This window comes from Neophocaena asiaeorientalis, unplaced genomic scaffold (genome assembly GCF_003031525.2).
Source record: "Neophocaena asiaeorientalis asiaeorientalis breed wild unplaced genomic scaffold, Neophocaena_asiaeorientalis_V1.1 scaffold442, whole genome shotgun sequence".
NCBI lineage: Eukaryota > Metazoa > Chordata > Mammalia > Artiodactyla > Phocoenidae > Neophocaena > Neophocaena asiaeorientalis.
Window position 1 is genome coordinate 1,258,530 of NW_020175833.1, and position 20,751 is coordinate 1,279,280.

The 20,751-nt window shown below is 45.5% G+C and overlaps 1 protein-coding gene across 1 annotated transcript in view; it reads right to left on the minus strand.

The window, feature by feature from the left end:
* Positions 1–20,751, minus strand: part of NTRK3 (neurotrophic receptor tyrosine kinase 3) — a 206,504-nt gene that overhangs the window by 129,097 nt on the left and 56,656 nt on the right. Inside the window, exons 8-10 of the mRNA XM_024732934.1 lie at positions 19,325–19,348; positions 17,822–17,886; positions 16,902–17,004 (exon numbers count right to left, since the gene is read on the minus strand). Of these exons, the coding sequence (XP_024588702.1) occupies positions 16,902–17,004; positions 17,822–17,886; positions 19,325–19,348 (192 nt within the window). The remainder of the gene's footprint in view (positions 1–16,901; positions 17,005–17,821; positions 17,887–19,324; positions 19,349–20,751) is intronic.

A 20,751-nucleotide genomic window follows, 5' to 3' on the forward strand; every position in this document is an offset into this window, starting at 1 on the left:
AAGCTGAGGTGGGAGCCCTGGAGAGAGTGGAGGGGGCAGTGTACAAAGACGGGAAAAAAAGCGGGGGGGCGGGGGGCGGCTTCAGGGGCTCTGTAGGACGTGACACGGACCGGACCAGGGCTGTGTCAGAGCAGGCAGGGGTGGACGGCGGGGACTGGAGAAGGAGAGGTGTGTGCCAAGGATGGATGACTCCTGTATCTCCAGCGTATGGGACATTCACTGTGACACAAATGATGGGGGTTTGCCCCTGAGTACAGTTTGGGGCATGATGGCCAAGGCATCTACGGAAACTGCAGCTTTCTCACCTGTCTCAGCCACCTCTTTGAACCTGGGCCAAGCTCCCCACTATGACCTCAGGTAGAATCTGGAAGTGGGGTTTCTGCCAGGGTGTGCTACGCTGTTTCTGGGAGTTGTATACTTGGAGAGACAGAGGAAGAGAGAGCAGAAAGCAGTGGGGGCTGAGATTAAAGGGCCACAAAAGACCCCATTAACCTGTAGCCAAGTGTCCGCCTGAGGCAGGATAAGCAGCTTATGAACTGATAAGAGGAAAGTATGCAGCTGTTAGCTTGGGGAGCTTTTGTCACTGGTTTGTGAGCAAGCAGGAGGCTCTCAGATGATGGAGGGAAGGAAAGGACCATCTGTCAAGGGGTCTCTGCAGTTCTCTGGGATGGGGACCCTCCAAAGCTCTCAGCGGCCCTGGAGCCTCTTCTATTCTGACTTTCAAAAGCAAAATCGTGGCTTAGAGCATGCAGCCTTGGAGTCAGATAGACCCAATGACCCTATCAGGGTTCTCAAAATTCCATTTTTTTCATCTGTAAAGCTCAGGATGATAATATTGATCTCAGAGCATTCCTGATTGTTAAAATAACGGCAAGAATTATATAATTAGCTATTTGGTTGAGCAGTTACTATGCTTTGGGTACTGGGTTCTAGGTTATGGGTTCTGTTTTATATATAGTATCTCAGTTCACCCAGTGAATAAGCCAAGCCTTCAAGATTTTATGTAATGAATCAACATCTCAAGGCAAACTAGGCTCTCTCAAGACAGTAGCTATTGTGGATAACCAACAATGACCTACTGTACAGCTCAGCGAACTCTGCTCAATATTACGTAACAACCTAAATGGGAAAAGAATTTGAAAAAGAATAGATACATGTATATGTATAACTGAATCACTTTGCTGTGCACCTGAAACTAACACAACATTGTTAATCAACTATACGCCAATATAAAATAGCAAGTTTAAAAAAAGATGGTAGCTCTTGGTATTTTTATTAGAATAACCTCAGAGGGTACTGGCCCACCTGTATTGCTGATGGGCAAAGCCATCAGGCTGAACCACCAGCCTCAGAGGCTGACCCTAGCCGAGGGGATTTTGCTTCCCCTTGAGTCAGGGAAGTGGTGGAGGCTCAGGCAGGCTGGGGTAGGGAGATGGGAGGAGGAAAGCAATGGCCCAGATGGCAAAAGGCCACCTGCTGGCCAGCACCACTGTTCCCTCTTGTTCAGCCCTGCTGCAGACTGGTTGGGTACCAGCCTATCTCCATGGGCTCCGAGCAAGGTGAATGTTTAGCATTAGCCATCTGGAAACTTGCACTGAGGGAGGGCCACAAGAAAGTCTCCTGATGGACTTCCCTGCTGGAGCAGTGGATGAGAATCCACCTGCGAACACAGGGGGCACTGGTTTGAGCCCTGGTCCAGGAAGATCCCACATGCCGCGGAACAACTAAGCCCGTGCATCACGACTACTGAGCCTGTGCTCTAGAGCCTGCAAGCCACAACTACTGAGCCCCTGAACCACAACTACTGAAGCCCACATGCCTAGAGCCCATGCCCCACAACAAGGGAAGCCACTGCAATGAGAAACCCACGCACCACAATGAAAGAGCAGTAGCCCCTGCTCTCCGCAACTAGAGAAAGCCTGCCTGCAGCAAAGAAGACCCAACTCGGCCAAAAATAAATAAATAAATTTATTTTTTAAAAAAAGTCTCCTGATGCCCACAGAACCTGGCAGATCCCAAGACTTCTCAGGACCCCACTCTACTGAGATATCTGTGAGGTGCAGAGTGATCCCAGGACTTGTACCACCACGAAGTATAGAGCTGTGACTATTCCTCCTTAGCTTGAAAACTTAGAGGGACTTGGGGACATCTGAAGCCCTGAGAACAAATTTTGAAAACATTCTTTCCCAAAGGCTAGAGAGAAATAGGACTGTAGCATTACAACTTTCCTCCTCAGCTTTGCAGACCTGCCATCACTGATCACGTGTCCTTGGGCTAATCACTTTCTTTCAATTCTTATTCTTCCTTATTCTTTCAATTGCCTTGCCAGGATAATACCGATAATAGCTACTGTGCAGCATTGTCTTAAGGTTTAGTATGTGTCTGAAAAAGTGTTTGGCATATAATAAGCACTCTGTTAATGGTCCCTATTTATAATATGACCTGCTTCTTCAAATATAAAGAGTTCTTGGCAGGCTCCTCCATCTTCTGATTAATTTTTCAGGGTACTAGGTCAGTCCACACCAGGGATCTGAAGCTATGGCCCACAGGCCAAATCCAGTCTGTTACCTATTTTTGTAAATAAAGTTTTATTGTAACACAGCCAGACCAATTTATTTACAAAGTGTCTACAATAGCCAACACGAGTGATTACAGCAGAAACCATATGGCCAGCAAGGCCTAAAATACTTACTATCCCGCTTCTTAATGAAAAAGTTTGCCAATTTCTAATTACACTGAAGTTTCTCAAACATTAATGAGCATCACAATCACCCAGGGTGTTTTTTAAGAATACCGATTCCCAGGGCCTACCACCAGAGCACTGGATTCAGGAGACGTAGCCCAGGAACCTGCATTTTAATCAGCCCCCACCACCATCAATGATTCTGATGCAAGTGGCCCAAGGACACATTGGAAGGAACCCTGGTCTGTGCAATCAGCAATGCTAAGTGACACCAGAGCCCCGGTTGTCCCCATGAAGGGGCAGATGGAGCCTAGGTTGGGAGAAAGTCAGCACTCTGCATCTAGTAAGGAGGTGCATGTATACCGTGCCCCCTTTCCCCAGCAGCTGCCTGCTTTGTTTTAAAGTTCAATGCAGAAAACTTGGAAGACAAAGAAAACAAAAGCCACAAAGGATGAAATAAAAAAAGCTTTCATAATCCAACTATCCAAGGATAACTACCATTTATATTCTGACCTATCAGTCTATATGATCCCAGTATTCTTCCCAGGTATATATATGAAAATATTTTCTCTTTATTTTACAACAAAAACAAATGGGCACCTATTTGCAGTCTTTACTCACTGGAAAATACATTAATATTTCGATAAACTGAAAGCATTTCCTCTAAGATCAGGAATAAGATGTCCACTCTTACCACTATTATTCAACATCGTTTTCGAAGTCCCAGCCACGGCAGACAAGAAGAAGAAATAAAAGGAATCCAAATCGGAAAAGAAGAAGTAAAACTGTCACTGTTTGCAGATGACATGATACTATACATAGAAAATCCTAAAGATGTCACCAGAAAACTACTAGAGCTAACCAATGAATTTGGTAAAGTAACAGCATACAAAATTAGTGCACAGAAATCTCTTGCATTCCTATACACTAACAATGAAAGATCAAAAAGAGAAATTAAGGAAACAATCCCATTCACCATTGCAACAAAAAGAATAAAATACCTAGGAATAAACCTACCTAAGAAGGCAAAAGACCTGTACTCAGAAAACTATAAGACACTGATGAAAGAAACCAAAGATGACACAAATAGATGGAGAGATACACCATGTTCTTGGATTGAAAGAATCAATACTGTGAAAATGACTACACTACCCAAAGCAATCTAAAGATTCAATGCAATTTGTATCAAATTACCAATGGCATTTTTCACAGGATTAGAACAAAAAATTTTACAATCTGTATGGAAACACAAAAGACCCCAAATAGTCAAAGCAATCTTGAGAACGAAAAACGGAGCTGGAGGAATCAGGCTCCCTGACTTCAGACTATACTACAAAGCTATAGTCATCAAGACAGTATGGTACTGGCACAAAAACAGAAATATAGCTCAATGGAACAGGAGAGAAAGCCCAGAGATAAACCCACGCACCTATCGTCACCTAATCTGTGACAAAGGAGGCAAGAATATACAATAGAGAAAAGACAGTCTCTTCAACAAGTGGTGCTGGGAAAATTGGACAGCTACATGTAAAAGAATGAAATTAGAACACTCCCTAGCACCATACACAAAAATAAACTCAAAATGGAGTAAAGACCTAAACGTAAGACCAGACACTATAAAACTCTTAGAGGCAAACATAGAAGAACACTCTTGGACATAAATCACAGCATGATGTTTTCTGACCCACCTCCAAGGTAATTAAAATAAAAACAAAAATAAACAAGTGGGACCTAATGAAACTTAAATGCTTTTGCACAGCAAAGGAAACCATAAACGAGATGAAAACATAACCCTCAGAATGGGAGAAAATATTTGCAAACAAAGCAACTGACAAGGGATTAATCTCCAAAATATACAAACAGCTCATGCAGCTCAATATCAAAAAAACATACAACCCAGTCAAAAAGTGGGCAGAAGACCTAAATAGACATTTCTCCAAAGAAGACATACAGATGGCCAAGAGGCACATGAAAACATGCTTAAAGTCACTAATTATTAGAGAAATGCAGATCAAAACTACAATGAGGTATCACCTCACACCAGTCAGAATGGCCATCATGAAAAAAATCTACAAACAATAAATGCTGGAGAGAGTGTGGAGGAAAGGAAACCCTCCTACACTGTTGGTGGGAATGTAAATTGATACAGCCACCGTGGAGAACACTATGGACATTCCTTAAAAAACTAAAAATAGAACTACCATGTGACCCAGCAATCTCACTACTGGGCGTATACCCTGAGAAAACCATGATTCAGAAAGACACACGCACCCCAATGTTCACTGCAGCACTATTTATAATAGCCAGGACATGGAAGCAATCTAAATGTTCATCAACAGATGATTGGATAAAGATGATGTGGCACATATATACAATGGAATATTACTCAGCCATAAAAAGGAACAAAACTGGGTCATTTGTAGAAACGTGGATGGACCTGGAGTCTGTCATACAGAGTGAAGTAAGTCAGAAAGAGAAAAACAAATATCGTGTATTAACGCATATATGTGGAATCTAGAAAAATGGTAGACGTGAGCCTATTTGCAGGACAGGAATAAAGACACAGACATAGAGAACGAATGTGTGGACACGGTGGGGAGGGAAGAGGGGGTGGAATGAATTGGGAGATTGGTATTAACAATCCCATGTGTAAAATAGATAGCTAGTGGAAACCGGCTGTATAGCTCAGGGAGCCCAGCTCAGTGCTCTGTTGTGACCTCGATGGGTGGGATAGGGGGGTGGGGTGGGAGGGAGGTCCAAGAGGGAGGGGATATATGTATACGTATAGCTGATTCACTTTGTTGTACAGGAGAAACTAACACAACATTGTGAAGCAACTATACCCCAATTTAAAGATATGTATACATATGAACACTTTCACATGTCAATAAATATTGCTCTCAAGTATCACTCTTGATGTTCAACTGTTAAAAAAAGCCTGCAGTAAATACATACATGTATGAAATCATCACACTGTGCACCTTAAACTTACACATTGTTGTGTGTCAAATATATCTCAATAAAGCTGGGAAAAAGAGAAAAAAAGAATGCAGTAGATCTCTATGAACTAATATGAAATAATCTCAAAGATAGTCACCAAAAATAATGCGGTCCAGAACAATGTGAATACAAGCTTGCATTTGCATAAAGGCAACGGGAAACATCTCTCCTTGTATAGCACTGACTATCTCGGCAAGGATACACAGAACCTCTAAATAGTTATTATCTCAGAAGCAGGAAATTAGGCAGATTGAGAGTAACTTTTACTACATTATCTTTTACATTATTGGGCTTTCTTACTATTTGCATATATATCCTTACAGAAATATTAAAAATTTGCTTTTAAAAACTGTCATTTCTCTTTCTTTCTTTTCATTTTTTGGCTGGGTGACATGTGGGATCTGGGTTCCCCGACCAGGGATGGAACCCACGCCCCCTGCATGGGAAGCGCAGGGTCTTAAATACTGGACTGTCAGGGAAGTCCCCCCAAATTGTCATTTTTAATGTCTTCATTGAAATTACATCATTTGTATGAACCACAGTGTGCTCAACTAACCATTTATTATATTTAAGCAATTCTTAGTTGATCGAATTGACTGTATAAGTCACAGTGGGATGAACGCCCACACACATCAATATGGGCAGCCGTTGGTGATCACTACCTGAGGTTAAATTCTCAGAAGTGGAGTTTCTGGGACATGGGCTTCCTCTGATTTTAGCCTTTTAATAAAATTTGCCAAACCACTTTCCAGAAAGGCAGGCTCTGTCCATACACTTAGCAACAGCAAACATGAATGTCCATTTTCCCTTTCGCTCGGATGGCCCCTCATTTCTGACAGTGCTTCTCTTTAGAAGGCCTCCAGCTCCAAACACAGCCCAATCAGGCCGGCGTGTCCCCCAGATGCCCCCCACCTCCAGCCCCACAAAGCAAGCCCAGGCAGCGGCTGGGACGACTGGAGCCATTTCCGCACCTCACGGCCAATAACAGTACTCAAATCCTGCCTGCTTTTCTTAAAGACTAAGCCAACAATGGGGGTGCCCCCTGGCACCCCTCCACTGGCCCAAGGCCAACCCACTGAACTCAACTGATTTGGAAGGATTCACTTGGAAAGGCAGTTCCTGGAACTACCTGGGCACCCTCCTCGGGGCTTCACGTCAGACCTGCTGGCAGACAGACCGACGCTGGCATTCTTCTCCCCCCACCCGGGAACAGGTGTGCATCGCTGTTACAGCACAGAGGCCCCTCTGAACTCAAGATCCCCATCAGGTAGGGAGGCTCGGCATTGCTGGGACTGCTAAGGAAACCGTTCCAGTCTTTGGCCAACTACGCAGTTCTTTTTCCACAGTCAATTGGGAGGGCAGGGCAGGTGTCCAATGTAAATACCACTGGAGCGGCAGGACTGAGGAGAATAAAATTCCAGCCACCAAGAGCAGTGCCTCTGAGGCTGGCAGGTGCCCTGGGCCACCACTGACTTAACCCACTAGGCTTCCTCCACCAAACAACACACGCTGATTCACTTCAGGGCCTGCCAAGCCCAAGCTGCTCCCATTTCCTGTAGCTCCGAACATTACCTCCAAGATCAGCTATGGGAGGAAGAGGAAACGGGACGTGGAAGTTTCTAGAAGAGGAGAGGAGTGCCTGCCCAGCCACACAAGGGACTCTGGGCTGGGAATGCTGCCCGCCCATTGACTGCTGGCCTCCGTGGGGCTCTGCCTCCAGCCCTTGTGTTGACGGACCTCACATTTGTGCTAAGATCAACAAGAGGCAGCAGGCCTTACAAGTGCCCTTGTGTGGAAGGAGGCGGCAGTTCGGTATGAACCAAGGAAGCCACTGCAGAGCTGCTTTAGGAAAGAAGCAAGGCTTATTTACCCAAAGAGGGTAGAACTAAAATCGCCTTAGAAGTCGTGGTTCTATTTTGTAATCGTATAGTCATATTATTCCAACTAGCAGAGTCAGGGGTTGAGGCCGGCTGATTTTGCTAATGATGCACAGGAAGAAATGGAACACAGAGATGTGACCTAAGTCCCCAGGTCCCAGTCCTGAGGTTTTCACTTCATCCCTTGTTCCCTGAACTGTGGGGCCCGGAGCAGCATCCTCTGGAAACTGCTTAGAAACACTGACTCTCAGCCCTTCTCCAGAATCTGCATTTTCATAAGATCCCCAGCATCCCCCAGGATTCAGTGCAGTGGTTCCTAAACTTTAGTGAGCATCAAAAATCTCCCTCACTTCACCCCAGGTCTGACCCAGTGAGTGTGGAGTGATCCCAGGCATCTACACATTTCACATGGTCCCAAGGTGACCAGATACACCGGTCTGCAGACTGCATACGTGACCTGGGCAACTAATTAAACGCACAGCTGCATCTTGGCCTTACACCGCTGGTTCTCAGCCTTGGCTGCACAACTGAAATCACCCGAGGTGTTGAAAAAAGCATGCCCATGCCTGAGTTTCGCCTCTAGAATTGGATTTAATCAGTCTGGGGTGCCGCCTGGGCCGAGGGAGTCATACAATTTGACCAAGTGATTGGAATGTGCAGTGAAGATTGAGAACCATTGATTCAGAGTGACCTCATTTAAAACCTAGTTTTTTTACTCACCAGCCACATGACATGGGGCAATTTAACCACTCTGAGCAGCTTTATTGCCTTTACAATGCAGAGAACAGCCACTCATCAGGACTAAATATTATAAGGTATATTAGACCTTATATGCCTACATGTGCCTACATGTGTCTGGCACATAGTAGGTACTCAATAAATGCCCAGTGCCCCCTATTCTCTTTCCTTGCTATGATTAGAAGTGAAAAATCAGCTGATACTCTTATCTTTACCCCAAACCCCAGTTCCTCTCTGAACAGGAAGCATAGAAATATCGGTTTCCCTCCTCACCATTCAGGAAAAAAATGAAGGCTCTAGGGCTTGAAACCACGTTGGAATGTGTATTCAGGGAGCAGAGCTGGCTTCACAGGCCTGACCCTGACTCCGTGCTCAGAAGAGCCCCATGACTGGGGTATAAGTCTCTGCTGTAGCTGTCCTGCAATTCTAGTGCTTTAGGAAGATTTTGCACTGGGTCCCATAAATTAGGTAGCCGGGCCTGTCAGGAAGGAAGCTGGTTTGGAGACCAGTGCAAGGATGCCAGCAAATCCCTCTCTGGCTTGTGGCAGCAGAATTAATATAAGAGAAAAGAATAAAGGGGTGTGTACCAGAGTGACTTGGTGAATCTCTCTCTAAACTAAACATACAGGGGTATCAGGGAAGGGAGGAAGAGAGGGTGTCACTAACCCTCTAAGAGAAAGAGCCAGGAAGAGACCAACCGGAAGCTCTTCTCTTTCCTCGGGATGCTCTGGGGCCGGAGCCGGTGGCAGACACCACTGGCGGCTGAGCCCCAGCTGGATGCAGGCTCCCCTTTCTCCTCCTGCAACACGCTCCTTCCCCACCCCATCCAGCTCATCCCCCACGATGGATGCACAGCACAAAGGGCAATGGGGTGAGGAGTAGCTGGGGCCAGGGATTTGCAGCAGTTTGCTTGTTTGACGTTGTTTTCAGTGTGTGGTTTTTCTTCCCGAGTCCAAAATCATGTTTCCCCATCAGCAGTTGTTTTGATCTCTGCTTTGCTGCCTGTGGTTCCGAGGGCCGCTCTTTGGACATCCAAACGCCTCTGCAGAGTTCAGGGGAGAATGGGCTGCGTGAACCCAGGGCTCGGACGCTGCAGCCATGTGGAAGCTTCTCATTAACCAAAGCCCATGGTCCTTCCTCCTCTGGGCAAGTGAAAGCCCCCAGGACCCACAGGAGAAGATACAGAGATGGAAAGAATGTGCCACAAGAAGACAGGAGATTCTGTTGGAGCTGTTTCTGCAACTTGACTGTGCAGGGGTCCAAACCACATCGGACCAAGAACATTGCAAGAAAGTCAAGACCGGCAGCCACTTCCCCTCTTAGTTTTCCATCCCGGTGCCAGGATACAGTCAGATTTCTGGGTCAGTGAGGAAGTGTGTCACCAGGACTTTGGATGAATAATAAAATACTAAAGTTTGTGAATTGCTTAAGAATAAAAATTAGTATGGATTTGATTTTATTCCTAGTTTTAAAAATGCTAACTCCTATGCGGATATATTTTTCTTAGGTGTGAAGCTACAGCAAGGGCCAGCATTTGTCCAAAAGCCTGGTTACACCTGCAGGAGTGTATAAGGCATGTGACTGGTAGTCTTCTGTCACATGTAAAGTGGGGGACAAGAGGCCGAGAACTTTTAACCTGAGGTATCAAAGGGCTGTTAACCCTGTGGGAACCTGTTGCAATGGCAGGAATTGGTAAGAACTGTCCTGTTGCCAAAATCAAATGAATCAGAGGCAATGGCTTTGGCTATGGAGCCAGCATATTGGCCACCTTTGGCCCTGCTGTACAGGCGGCAGGGGCCTGCCAGGAACAGCCCGCGAGCAGGTAGCCAGAGAGGAGAAACATTTTGTATCAGACTCTATTTCCAGGGATTTCTCTTCAAATAGAAGAGTCAGTGTTGGAGAACAGCTGGTTCCCTGGTGCCCTGAGAGAGAGAAACGGAGCAGGGCAGCCTTAACACAACCATTGGTGACAGTGCGGGAACTTCCAGGACCGTTCACTGCACACCTGCAAAGATCCCAAAGACAGAGCAGCAAAGACATGCCAGAAAAACGCACACTGCCTTCCAGCTTTCTCAACCCTCTGGGCACCGCATTCTAGAACTCTGTCACCAAGCCAGGTGTGACTGCATCTGCAACCAGAAATTTGAAATGAAGTCCAAAGCAGAAGAAGAGAAGCAGAAGGCTCCTGGCTTTGATTACTTTATGTCCTGCCTGTGGATTGGCCACACACGTAACCTATTTTATTTAGACCTGAACGAATGCTAGGAGTGTTCCTTGGGCTTGGAGGGTCTCTCAAGGAGTCTGAAAAGAGGGAAGGGGCATGGAAACTTTTGTTAGGAGAATCCAAGGGCCTGAGGATAACAGAAGTCTCAAAATTATGTTCAAAGAGGCATCTTCCACCAGGAATCCCAAGCACAGGGTCATTGCCAAGGCCAGGGGTAACCTTCCTCACTTGCGTACCTCAATTCAGAGGAGGAAACAGCAAAGGAAGTCAAGAAAGAAAAGCAAGCAAGAAGGAAAAATAGACTTATTTCAGGAAGTCAGGAAACCCAAGTCCTCCACTCAGTTTCACTTCTGCCTTGCTCTTGGCTTCTGATGCCCCATTAAATCAAGGCCAGATAAGTGTATTTCTCAGGGCAAAAAAAGCTGCCTTGTCAGTGGCGCTAATGGTTACCTCATCCAGGGTCAAGGTCACCTTTCAGTAGTCTCAGAATTCTCCATTTCTACCCCACACTCATTGTATCAATTCCCTGGCTCTGTGCTCACGGCTATAGATACAGGGACCCTCTATCCCAGCTGAAGAAGGAATGCCAGTTAGAGAATCAAACATTAGGAGGCCAGGATCCCAGCCCTACCTCCATCCAGCTGGAAGAAACCCTTCTCAGTCCAATGTTCCAAGGTTAGGAGAGTGGGCAGAAATGACTCCTTCCCAAGTCTAATCATTCCCGTTAACCAAGCAGTTAAACCAGAGGGATAACAGGGCCATTCAATGCAGGCATCCACCCACGAGATCTTTTGGCAGGAACCAATCAGTCCCTCCAAATCTGACTCTGACAATCCACTTGGAGAGAAGTTACCATCTGTTTATGGGGAAAAAAATGTTAATAACCCCCAATCATAATCAAATAGGCAACCACTTTAAGTACCTATTAGCTGATGCTAATTCACAATGGAACAATCCTGGAGTGCCCATCCACGGGCCCATCAGGGGCACCAGCACACGTCCAACCATTAGGATGGACGGCAAGCAGATGAAGCACCTAAGGTATTACCGGAAGCCCAACCAGCCTTTCTAGACTCCTGTCCTTCCCAGCCTTCTTTCTGGCTTCTGCTGCCTTGCCATGCAGTCCCCAACATGTCCAGAAAGAGACAAAGGAAGTCCTCTAAGCCTGGGAAGCAAGACTCCTCCATCAGCTCCCGCCTTTTCCCCAGGCCAGGTGTGTCCCAGCTTGAGAAAAGAGGATTAATAAGAGACATGTTTGAAAGCCCCTTTGAAGCAGGACAGCATTCAAAGATAATTAGATAAAGTATTGGAAGAGCAGACCTGATTTATTCACAATCCGTCTTCCTTTCCCAGACCTTCCCAGGCTCTCTGCGTACAGCACGCAGGTGGGAAAGCAGGCCAGCATTGCTCTAGCTAGTCGTGCATTTTGGCATGCCATTTCATTTCTCTGCGTCTGCTTCCTTACCTGTACAATGGGGACATTAGCCTAATAAGTCTAAGGTCTGTTTCAACTCTAATAGACCATTATTCTGTTTCCTCTGTGACAGTAAGAGGGAGCCAAGAAGTATGAAGTTCACTCCCACAGTATCTCTGATCTAGACGTATATAAAGATGCTTAAGAGGTAGTCAGACAAGAGAGACCAAATAATGTATGCCCTTTTTACAGCCTGCAAAAACCCCACACGTTTGCCTCTTTCTCCATTAAACAATAATGATAGTCACCTTATATGAAAACTATAGGACATGTTTAAGTATTTAAAGACGCACTAGCATCTTCTACCTGGTTATTGTTCTAACAACCACGTGAAATAAAGATGGCAGATGCACGGTGGATGTTCATGGTGGGGCGGCCAAGACCAAGGAGTTAGGTCATTCTATCGATAGTTGCCATGAGAAGTGACTGAGAATGCAAGGTAGAACGTCCGTTCTAGAACCAACGCAGCTTAACCAGACTGAAAACCAGAGCAGGTCACCTCCTTTCTTGGGCTTCCTATGCCTCAGTTTCTCATCTCTAAATATCGACACTGCAGGGCCCGGCTAGATCATTGTCACGATCTTTCAATGTCTAATTTAAAAATATTATATGAGGATGAGCATGGAATAAATTCTAAGCCATGTCACTTCCAGGCCCAGGATGCACCGGCACGATATAATTAGTTAAGATACTGACATATTTTGATATATTTCTGTCCCTCCCAGTAAACGACCCCTGCCCTGAACCTCCCGACCACCCACCACTCAACCACCCTGTGATCCAGCATGATTATGAGTTAACACCCGGCACAGCAGGGAGCCCCCGGGTGCCGGCTCCAGCAGGAGGGTAGTATGTGCTCTGACTGGTCAGTGCCCACACCACACCAAATACTTCAGGATCATCCTGCCACTCTAAAGCATGGGGCTTCATCCACAGCCCAAAGAAAGCCCACTGGACACTCAGCCCCATTTCAGAACCTTTGTGATTATAAGAGAAGATGAGCTCGAATCCTAACCCCTCCACAGGGCAGAATCCTGACCTCTCCCCAGGCCGGAATTTCGATCAACACGATGGCAGTTGATAACAGTAAAAAAGTATCTGAGACAATGCATTTTCAGTTCATTTCTATAAACTCTGGTTAATACATTCAACCTCCATAAAATAGGTCCCCAGTGGAATTCCTGTATGTACCAACATGGAGAGATCTCTAACATATGACAAGAAAATAAAGAAGATGCAGAAGGGTGCTTAGAGTATAAACACGTGTACAAATTAAAACATACACAAAGTAATGCATCTTATAAACGTATTCACATATGTAGACATATATACGTGTATGTATATATGTATATCTTTCTTCACATCCTGTACCTATCTGTGACCACTCTTAGGAGTGTTACAGTCTTTAATCATGCTGTTTAAAACTCTCGGGACACAAGCTCTCTCATCCACATAAAATTTATTAATAAGGTCTATAAGAGACAAATATACTTTTGATTGTTTTCTAGATGTCTATGAATAAATGCAATTGTGATTTGGAAAAAACAAACAAAACAAAACATATATATATACATATATGTAAGTAGAACTATAAAATTGAGCTGGTTACCAGACTTGGCCACTAGGATTGCCGTAGAGTAGAGGCAGTTGCTAAGTTGGCAGTCTGCAGGGTATGGGGTCAGCTGGGAGAGAGCCATGGCGTGAAGGGTGGGTGTGCAGAGACAGCAGAGAAGGAGAGACAGAGATACAGGGAGAGAGACAAAAACAAGTGGACTGATGGATGCACAGTGAACTCAAGCTAATGACTGCCTATGGAAATGGGAGTGGAAATGGGACCGGGGTGACAGTTAAAGCCATCTTAGTTTTATGAGTAATAGGAATAAAACATTAGATGCAACAGAAGACAAAACAGTAACAGCTGCTTATTCTAAGTGACAGGAGTATGAGTGTTTGTCATACCAATGTCCGTATTTTTCTATATATTTTTTTATTTCTCAGAAGGAAGTTCATTTTAATAAGTCCTCCTCATCCATACACTGTGTTCCAGGCCCTCAGATGTGGAGGGTGGGAATTATTTATGAGTCTCCCAGATCATCTCCGCTCCACCTCCACTGCCCAGACATCTCAGATTTCCAAATGAGCCCTAACTAGCCCATTACTGATTAACAAGCTGTGCTTGTTTTCTGAGTAAAACTAAAGTCATTCATTTCTAAGTTCAGAAACAATTTGTCAAAGACTGTGCAAAGTTTCAGGCGTACTCAGCTGAGTGACTGCGGGTTTCTGCAACAAGTCACTCCTGGTCTAACAGGACAGATGATGTGTGAGCAAGATAATGACAGTGCCCCAGGATTAGGGTAGAAGAAAAGCATTTTTACTAAATATTGTGTGGGACAAAAGAGGGCATGATTAAGCCTTGGGAGGGCAGCCCTTCCTGGAAGGACAATGAAAGAAGCTTGGACAGGCTTATACACAAAAAAGAAGAAAACTACAACCACAGGTACCCTTTTAAATGTCAATTACACACAGATCTCAACACTCAGAGCAATGCAATGAGGGAGGTGGTATCATTCCATCATTTTCAAGTTGTGGGAATAGAGGCTGTGAGAAGTTAAGTAACTTTGCTGGAAACAAAGAGCAATTAAGTGACATCACAGATTTTTAACCCAGATTTGAAAATTCAAAGCTGAGGAACGGGTGGCTCTGAAGAGACGGAGGTTTGCCTGAGTCAGATTTGGGGGACTTCTGGTACATGCAACTTTGCTCTTTTTTCTGGACTGGGAGGCCCACTGCTAATAAAAGATCAAGGGTGTATGCAGCCTGGGGCATTTGCTGTTTCATCCTAAGATGAGAACTAAATACAGTCAGGCATAACAAAGATCAGAAAGATGCAGGCTTAATTCTAAACAGGGTCAGCCTTGGATACAACATCTTATCTTGCCTCTCACTCTAGCCAAACTTCTTCAGGTCGCCTGACTTTAAATGAAGGAATATTTCACTTCCAAACTTATGGATGTGTTCTTGTGGCGCAACCAGGGCCAATGAAGGCAGCTCAGCCCGGGAGAGGGGAGTGGGTGTTGGGAGAGGCTCCAAGAACAGCTGAGGGGAAAGCACCACCCTGGGTGCTGCCTAATTCATCCGACATGGGGACACGCTCTTCCAGAAAACAGATGACAATTAAGAGGAAAAATCTGCTTGTATGGTGGTGCCAGTCTTGTTGCAGGGTCTCAGCTGGTGGTGTGCCTCTCCAGGGGGAGAGCAATAATGCCCCGTTTTTCCCGTTGGTCAAGGCCCTGCTGTTTCCTTAGGTGGAGGGATGAAGAGCTAGGAAAGTTCCTCCCATGGTAGGAAAATTTTGCACAAGTACTAGTGCCAGGTCCTCAAAGCCAGGAGCCCAAGGATGATGCTAAGACTGAAGGCTCAGAGCCTGCATGGTGGTCACTGATCTTCCAAACCTGTGAAGCCCTGTTTGGCCTGTGGGGTACTGGTAGATAAAACCTCTCCAGCCAAGGTGGCTGACCGTGGTCTCCTCTTGTTTAAGTCATCTGGCTTCAGGCCAAACTTCTAATATATAGAGAAGTTTTATAATTTGCGTTTACGCGTTATTTCTCTTGGTCAAAATATTTCATTTGCTTCAAGAAAACCTGGTTTGCTCTTCTGGGACTTGTTCAGCTTAACCAAGAGCAGAAAGAAGCAGGAGGCTTCTGGGAAGCCAGACAGTCCTCCCCTATGATTTCTGCCTTTCTAGTTCTCTACGGCTATCCCTTGCTATATATCAGTGTTCTAAACTTGTAGGGTGGTCACAGACTCTTTTGACAATATAATAGAAGCTATGGATTAGTTCCTTCCCAACCCCGCCCCCTGCCACCGTGTACAAACAATTAAACATTTACATATAAGTTCAGGGGACCACTATCCCTGTGAATCTCATTCATGCTTTCCCCTTCAATTCCTGAGCCCCCAGGTCAAGACCCCAACCACAGATACCAGTCCGTGTGCAGAAGTCATCGAAATTCATCTTTCTGGATCCCATAATCTCACCGAAGACTCCAACCTGAATCCTTGCTCAGGAACCTGACGGCTTGTCAAACACTTCATACTCCCTCCCCACCCTTCTCCTATTAACATCAGCCATAAATGGAAACCCCAGCTGGGAGTGTATCTTGAAATTCAAGTTTCTGTTTAAGCACTGGTATCCAGCCTCCCTTGCGCCATTTGGTCAGATCCATCCTGCGACCAGGCAGATGGATGCTAATTTACCACATTAACCCCTTTTGTGCCAGTCCCCTTTTCCCAAGCCTTGGTGGAGAGCCACGTCTTACATTCCACCCCAGCTGTAATGGGGTTGAGTACTCTGTGTTGTGGAAACTGGCCAGCAGATTTAGCAATCACGTTGCTCTTGGCTTCCATTCTGGAACTCTGTGTAGAGCTACGTGCTGAGATACCATGCATGGGCAACCTTTCAATGCCACAGTCTACCATCCTACATTTAGTTCTGCTAATACCTTCTCATCACAACTCCAAGGATGGGTGCAGACAAGAGAAAAACCAAGTTACTCAAACAAAGAGTCCTTTTACCCACCAAAAATAAAAAGAAATGTAAGTCCTCTTCATTTGCCCTCAAATCCAACTTCTTTCCCAAATCATCCTCATTGTACCAGCCCAGTGAAGCAATGTTTTTAGTCATTACAGAAAAACCAGGTGGCCCACAGTTTGGTCCTCACACCAACACTGCCTTCAATCCATCACTACCAATAATAAACGTGTAGATGGGAGTCTCTACCAGGGCCACTTAAGCCCACCACCCTGAAGCCCTCTCAGAGAGCAAAGAAATTAAAACAGCATCTTTTGATCAAAAGGAGCCATGTTTCCCCCATGAGACCCTCGCAAATGAAAATTCCACCTTACCCTTCATTCCAAATTTGGACCGTCGACCATACTTGTTGATCATGATAAAGAGAACCACCAACAGGACACAGGCAAAAGCAGCAAGTCCAACGGCTATGGATACCTATTGGGAGCCAAAAACAGACAGTCGAGCAGTTACAGAAAACCGAAGTATGAAGTAACACGCATGCTCAGATGAGACCATCCTATTACAGTAGCAACTGTAGCCTTCCCAGAACTTCAGTGAACTTCAGAACTTCTCAGACTGAGTAAGGTCTTGAGAAGATGTAATTTATGAGACTCTAAGAACATCAAAAAATAAATTGCCCAGATTGATTAGAGAAAGTTCCATGATTCAGTGTTCTGAGCCCTCTCATCTGGGGACCATCCTAAGAGATGCAGGAGGAAGCCCAGAGATGCTTCTGTCTGTTGTTCCGTTGTGGTTTTAATTTGCAAGCAAATCTTGCATCTTCACATTGACATTCTTTGCATAATATTCTTATCCAGGAGATTCTAAAAAGACCCCTTTCCTTTTCTCCCCAGAGAAACCTCAGGTTCTGAGAGCGGGGTGGGGGGGGGGTCACCTCCCACTCAAGAAGATGCCCTGGGCAACTCTGACTTTTGTAAAAGGCTGTACAGTTAGCAGCCCCTTCGAATCAGGCCCAGCTGGCTCCTAATGGAGTGGGAAGTTTCAAACTGTTCTCCTCCCGAGCCCTAGGGCTTAAAGCAGATCCTCAAAGACTTCCTCAAACAATGAATTATTCTCATCAAACAAGGAAGGTTTTAACCACCTGAAAGGAGGTCATTCATCACGGCTTCTCTATGCCACGTATGCTAGAGTTCCAAATAAGGCAGTATTGGGAAAAGTTAGCTACTAAAACAGAAGCCTGAAAAACTACTGCATCAGTAAACACCTTCCTCTTGACCAAGGAGTGACTCACCCCAAAAGTGTCTTCCTCTGGTTTATGGGTCACAGTGATAGGAGGGGTGGGGCTCACTTCGTAGACTGAAAACCAAACATAAATAGAGAAGAATAGTTAGCTTCCTGGCCATGAGAGACTCAGCCACGGTCCCTGCCTAACTCCCAAGCCCTCTTGAAAGTTCTTGCTGGAGAACATCCCCTTGAAGCCAGACTCTGACTGCCTGGCCTCCCCAGGCTTTGCAGGGGTCCCCAGAGATTGGATCTCCGTGTGGCTGCCTGGTGAGTACTGATGACTCAAAGACAGACTCCATAGGTATAAAGAACCTTTGCTCCCGTCCCCCAATCCCTATCCCAGAGTAAATAATGTAACCTGGACAATGTGGGCCGTGAGCTATTGAATAAATAAGAGGGAAAAAAATGGTTTGGGATCACAGCCAGGGTCTGGATTCGGCCAATTTCGTGGGTGATGGTAGCTGTTGCTGACATTCAGCTCCTCTCTGCACCCTTTATCCTGTCCCAGACTCTCCATGCCCTTCCTCGTTCCCTCTTCACTCCTCAGTGAGATCCAGGAGGCCTGTGGCCCCATAAACAACCCACTATCCATTGCCCTACAGCAGATTTCAGAACACAGTGGTAGCTTCAGCTGGCAGCAAGTTTATCTGACTAGGAAACATCTGCTCTTCCCAGCAAGGCCTGGATGGGAAGCCGAGCATCCATTAGTCCTCCTTCTAGAATCAACTCCTTGTCCAGAGAGAGCCCCAGTTCAAACTTCTCTGGAGGGACATCCTGTGAGATGACAAGTCCTCAAAGACCGAGGACAAACAAAGGAATCCAGGTTATGTTTACATCTGTGCCAAACAACAAGGGGCGTTCTAAACAGGACTGTCTACTGTCTCAGGCCGAACAGGGAGCAGAAATGGCCTCAGCCGTCCCTGTTCCTCTCCCACAGGGGACAAAAGGAAAAGGAATAAATATGTTTCCCCACAGACCATGAGCGAAACACCAAATCCTTTGGGGATCGTCTAGTCCTGGCCCCAAATCACTTATAGACTGAGCCTCAATAATCTCATCTGAGGACAGGCGAACCTATCAGGAGACCTTGTCAATCACAGCTCCACACGAGGTAGGTCCTGGCTCTCAAAGCAGGTGACAAACACTAACATGTTTATAGGCTCCACATTCTCTCTGCAAGAACAACCGAGATGCTCCACAGGGGTCCACCGGGGCATGCGAACCCCACATCCTTCCTGACACCACCTCGGTCCGTCTGGGTGGGAAGACACACAACATGGTCAGACCCTAGAAAACTGCGGGGAAACTGAGGCAGCAAGTGACTGTCCAAGAGGAGTGGGCTTGGAACTGCTCGAGTATTTCTACTCTCCTTTCACAGTTCACTCAGATGCTCTCAGCGGCCATGAGTCTGAGGATGCTGGTAGAATACGAAAGAGGGCTATTTGGACTCAGTAGTTACCAAAAGTATCAGAATAAATCACTTTCAAAGCAAAAGGTAAAAGAGACTTACAAGAGACAAAGTTATCCGTGCTCTCTGCAAAAAAGACAAAGAGATCATTAACAAACGTAATAAAAAACCAGAACAGTCGCACTCTGTCTTTCTCATAGCTATGATCTCTCCCACTCACCATGATCCCCTGTTGCCCTGGCAACTAAAAACTAAAATCCTTGGCTCGTCACCCCTCCCCCACACTCTTTAGAAGGTGGTCTTCCAAATGGAGAAGGAATAAGAGCTAAAACTCCTGGTTTCAAGGGAGGTGGCCTGGTCCACCTGGAGACTAGAAACCATACTATGAGATGAGGAACTACATCCAGACTCACCATCTCACCCTCATTCCTCCCGCCCTCAGGTGCCCAGAGTGTTGGGAACGTTGGTGGTACATTAGCGCCAAGAAGAAATGCTGCAGGATGGGCTTCCATGGATCTTCCTGGAAAATGCCAGCTATGATCTCAAGACACAATGCCTCAGATCAATATGTAGAGTTTATTCTAGTAGGTCATTGAGACGTTCTTGGGAATCCCTCTAGAATCTGTCCACTCCCCAGATGAAAACGTGTTATTTGGTCTTTGGCCTTTAGAAATGGCTCAGCTAATAATGAAAGCCAATCATTGTTGGGCATTGATTATGAGCCAGGGGCTGTGCAAAATGCTTTATGTAATACATCAATCCTTATAACCACCCTAGGAGGTGGGTAGCATTATCCCCTTTCAACAGAAAAGGAAACAGACTTATAGAAATTAAGTAACTAATTGAATGTCACTCATCTAAGAAGGGATAGAGCTGGATTCAAATCCAAATCTGGGCTCAGAACCACTCTATCAGAGATTCTCAAACTTTAGCATGCCACAGAACCATCCAGGAGGTGATCACTACCATTCTCCAGTAAAAAGAATGAGGGATCCTTGGAGAAACACATTAATTCCAGGGCTGGGGCAGAGAAAGTACAAGATGTGCTTGGAACACCTTGCAGTACTGGAAAGTAAGAAGGTGCTCAAGAATTAATGGGGGCAAAAAAAAAAAAAAAAAAAGAATTAATGGGGGCATGAAGAAGGGACACAGGAGCCAGTATGAAGGGGTCTCCAATAGCCAAACTGGGGATGATTTGAGCAACAAAATATAATGACAATATAATAACAGTCATAGATTGTTATGAGCTGAATTATATCTGCCCAAAACTCATATGTTGAAGTCCTAACCCCCAGTCCCTTAGACTATGACTGTATTTAGAGATAGGGTCTTTAAGAGGTAATTAAGTTAAATAAAGTCATTAAGGTGGGAACTAATCAAATATGACTGGTGTCCTTATAAGAGGACACTAAGACATAGAGGTACCCAGAGGGTGGAAGGAACCAACCCAGAGGGTGGAAGGAACCAACCCTGCTGACACCTTGATCTCAGACTTCCAGCCTCCAGAACTGTGAGAAAAAAAATTTCTA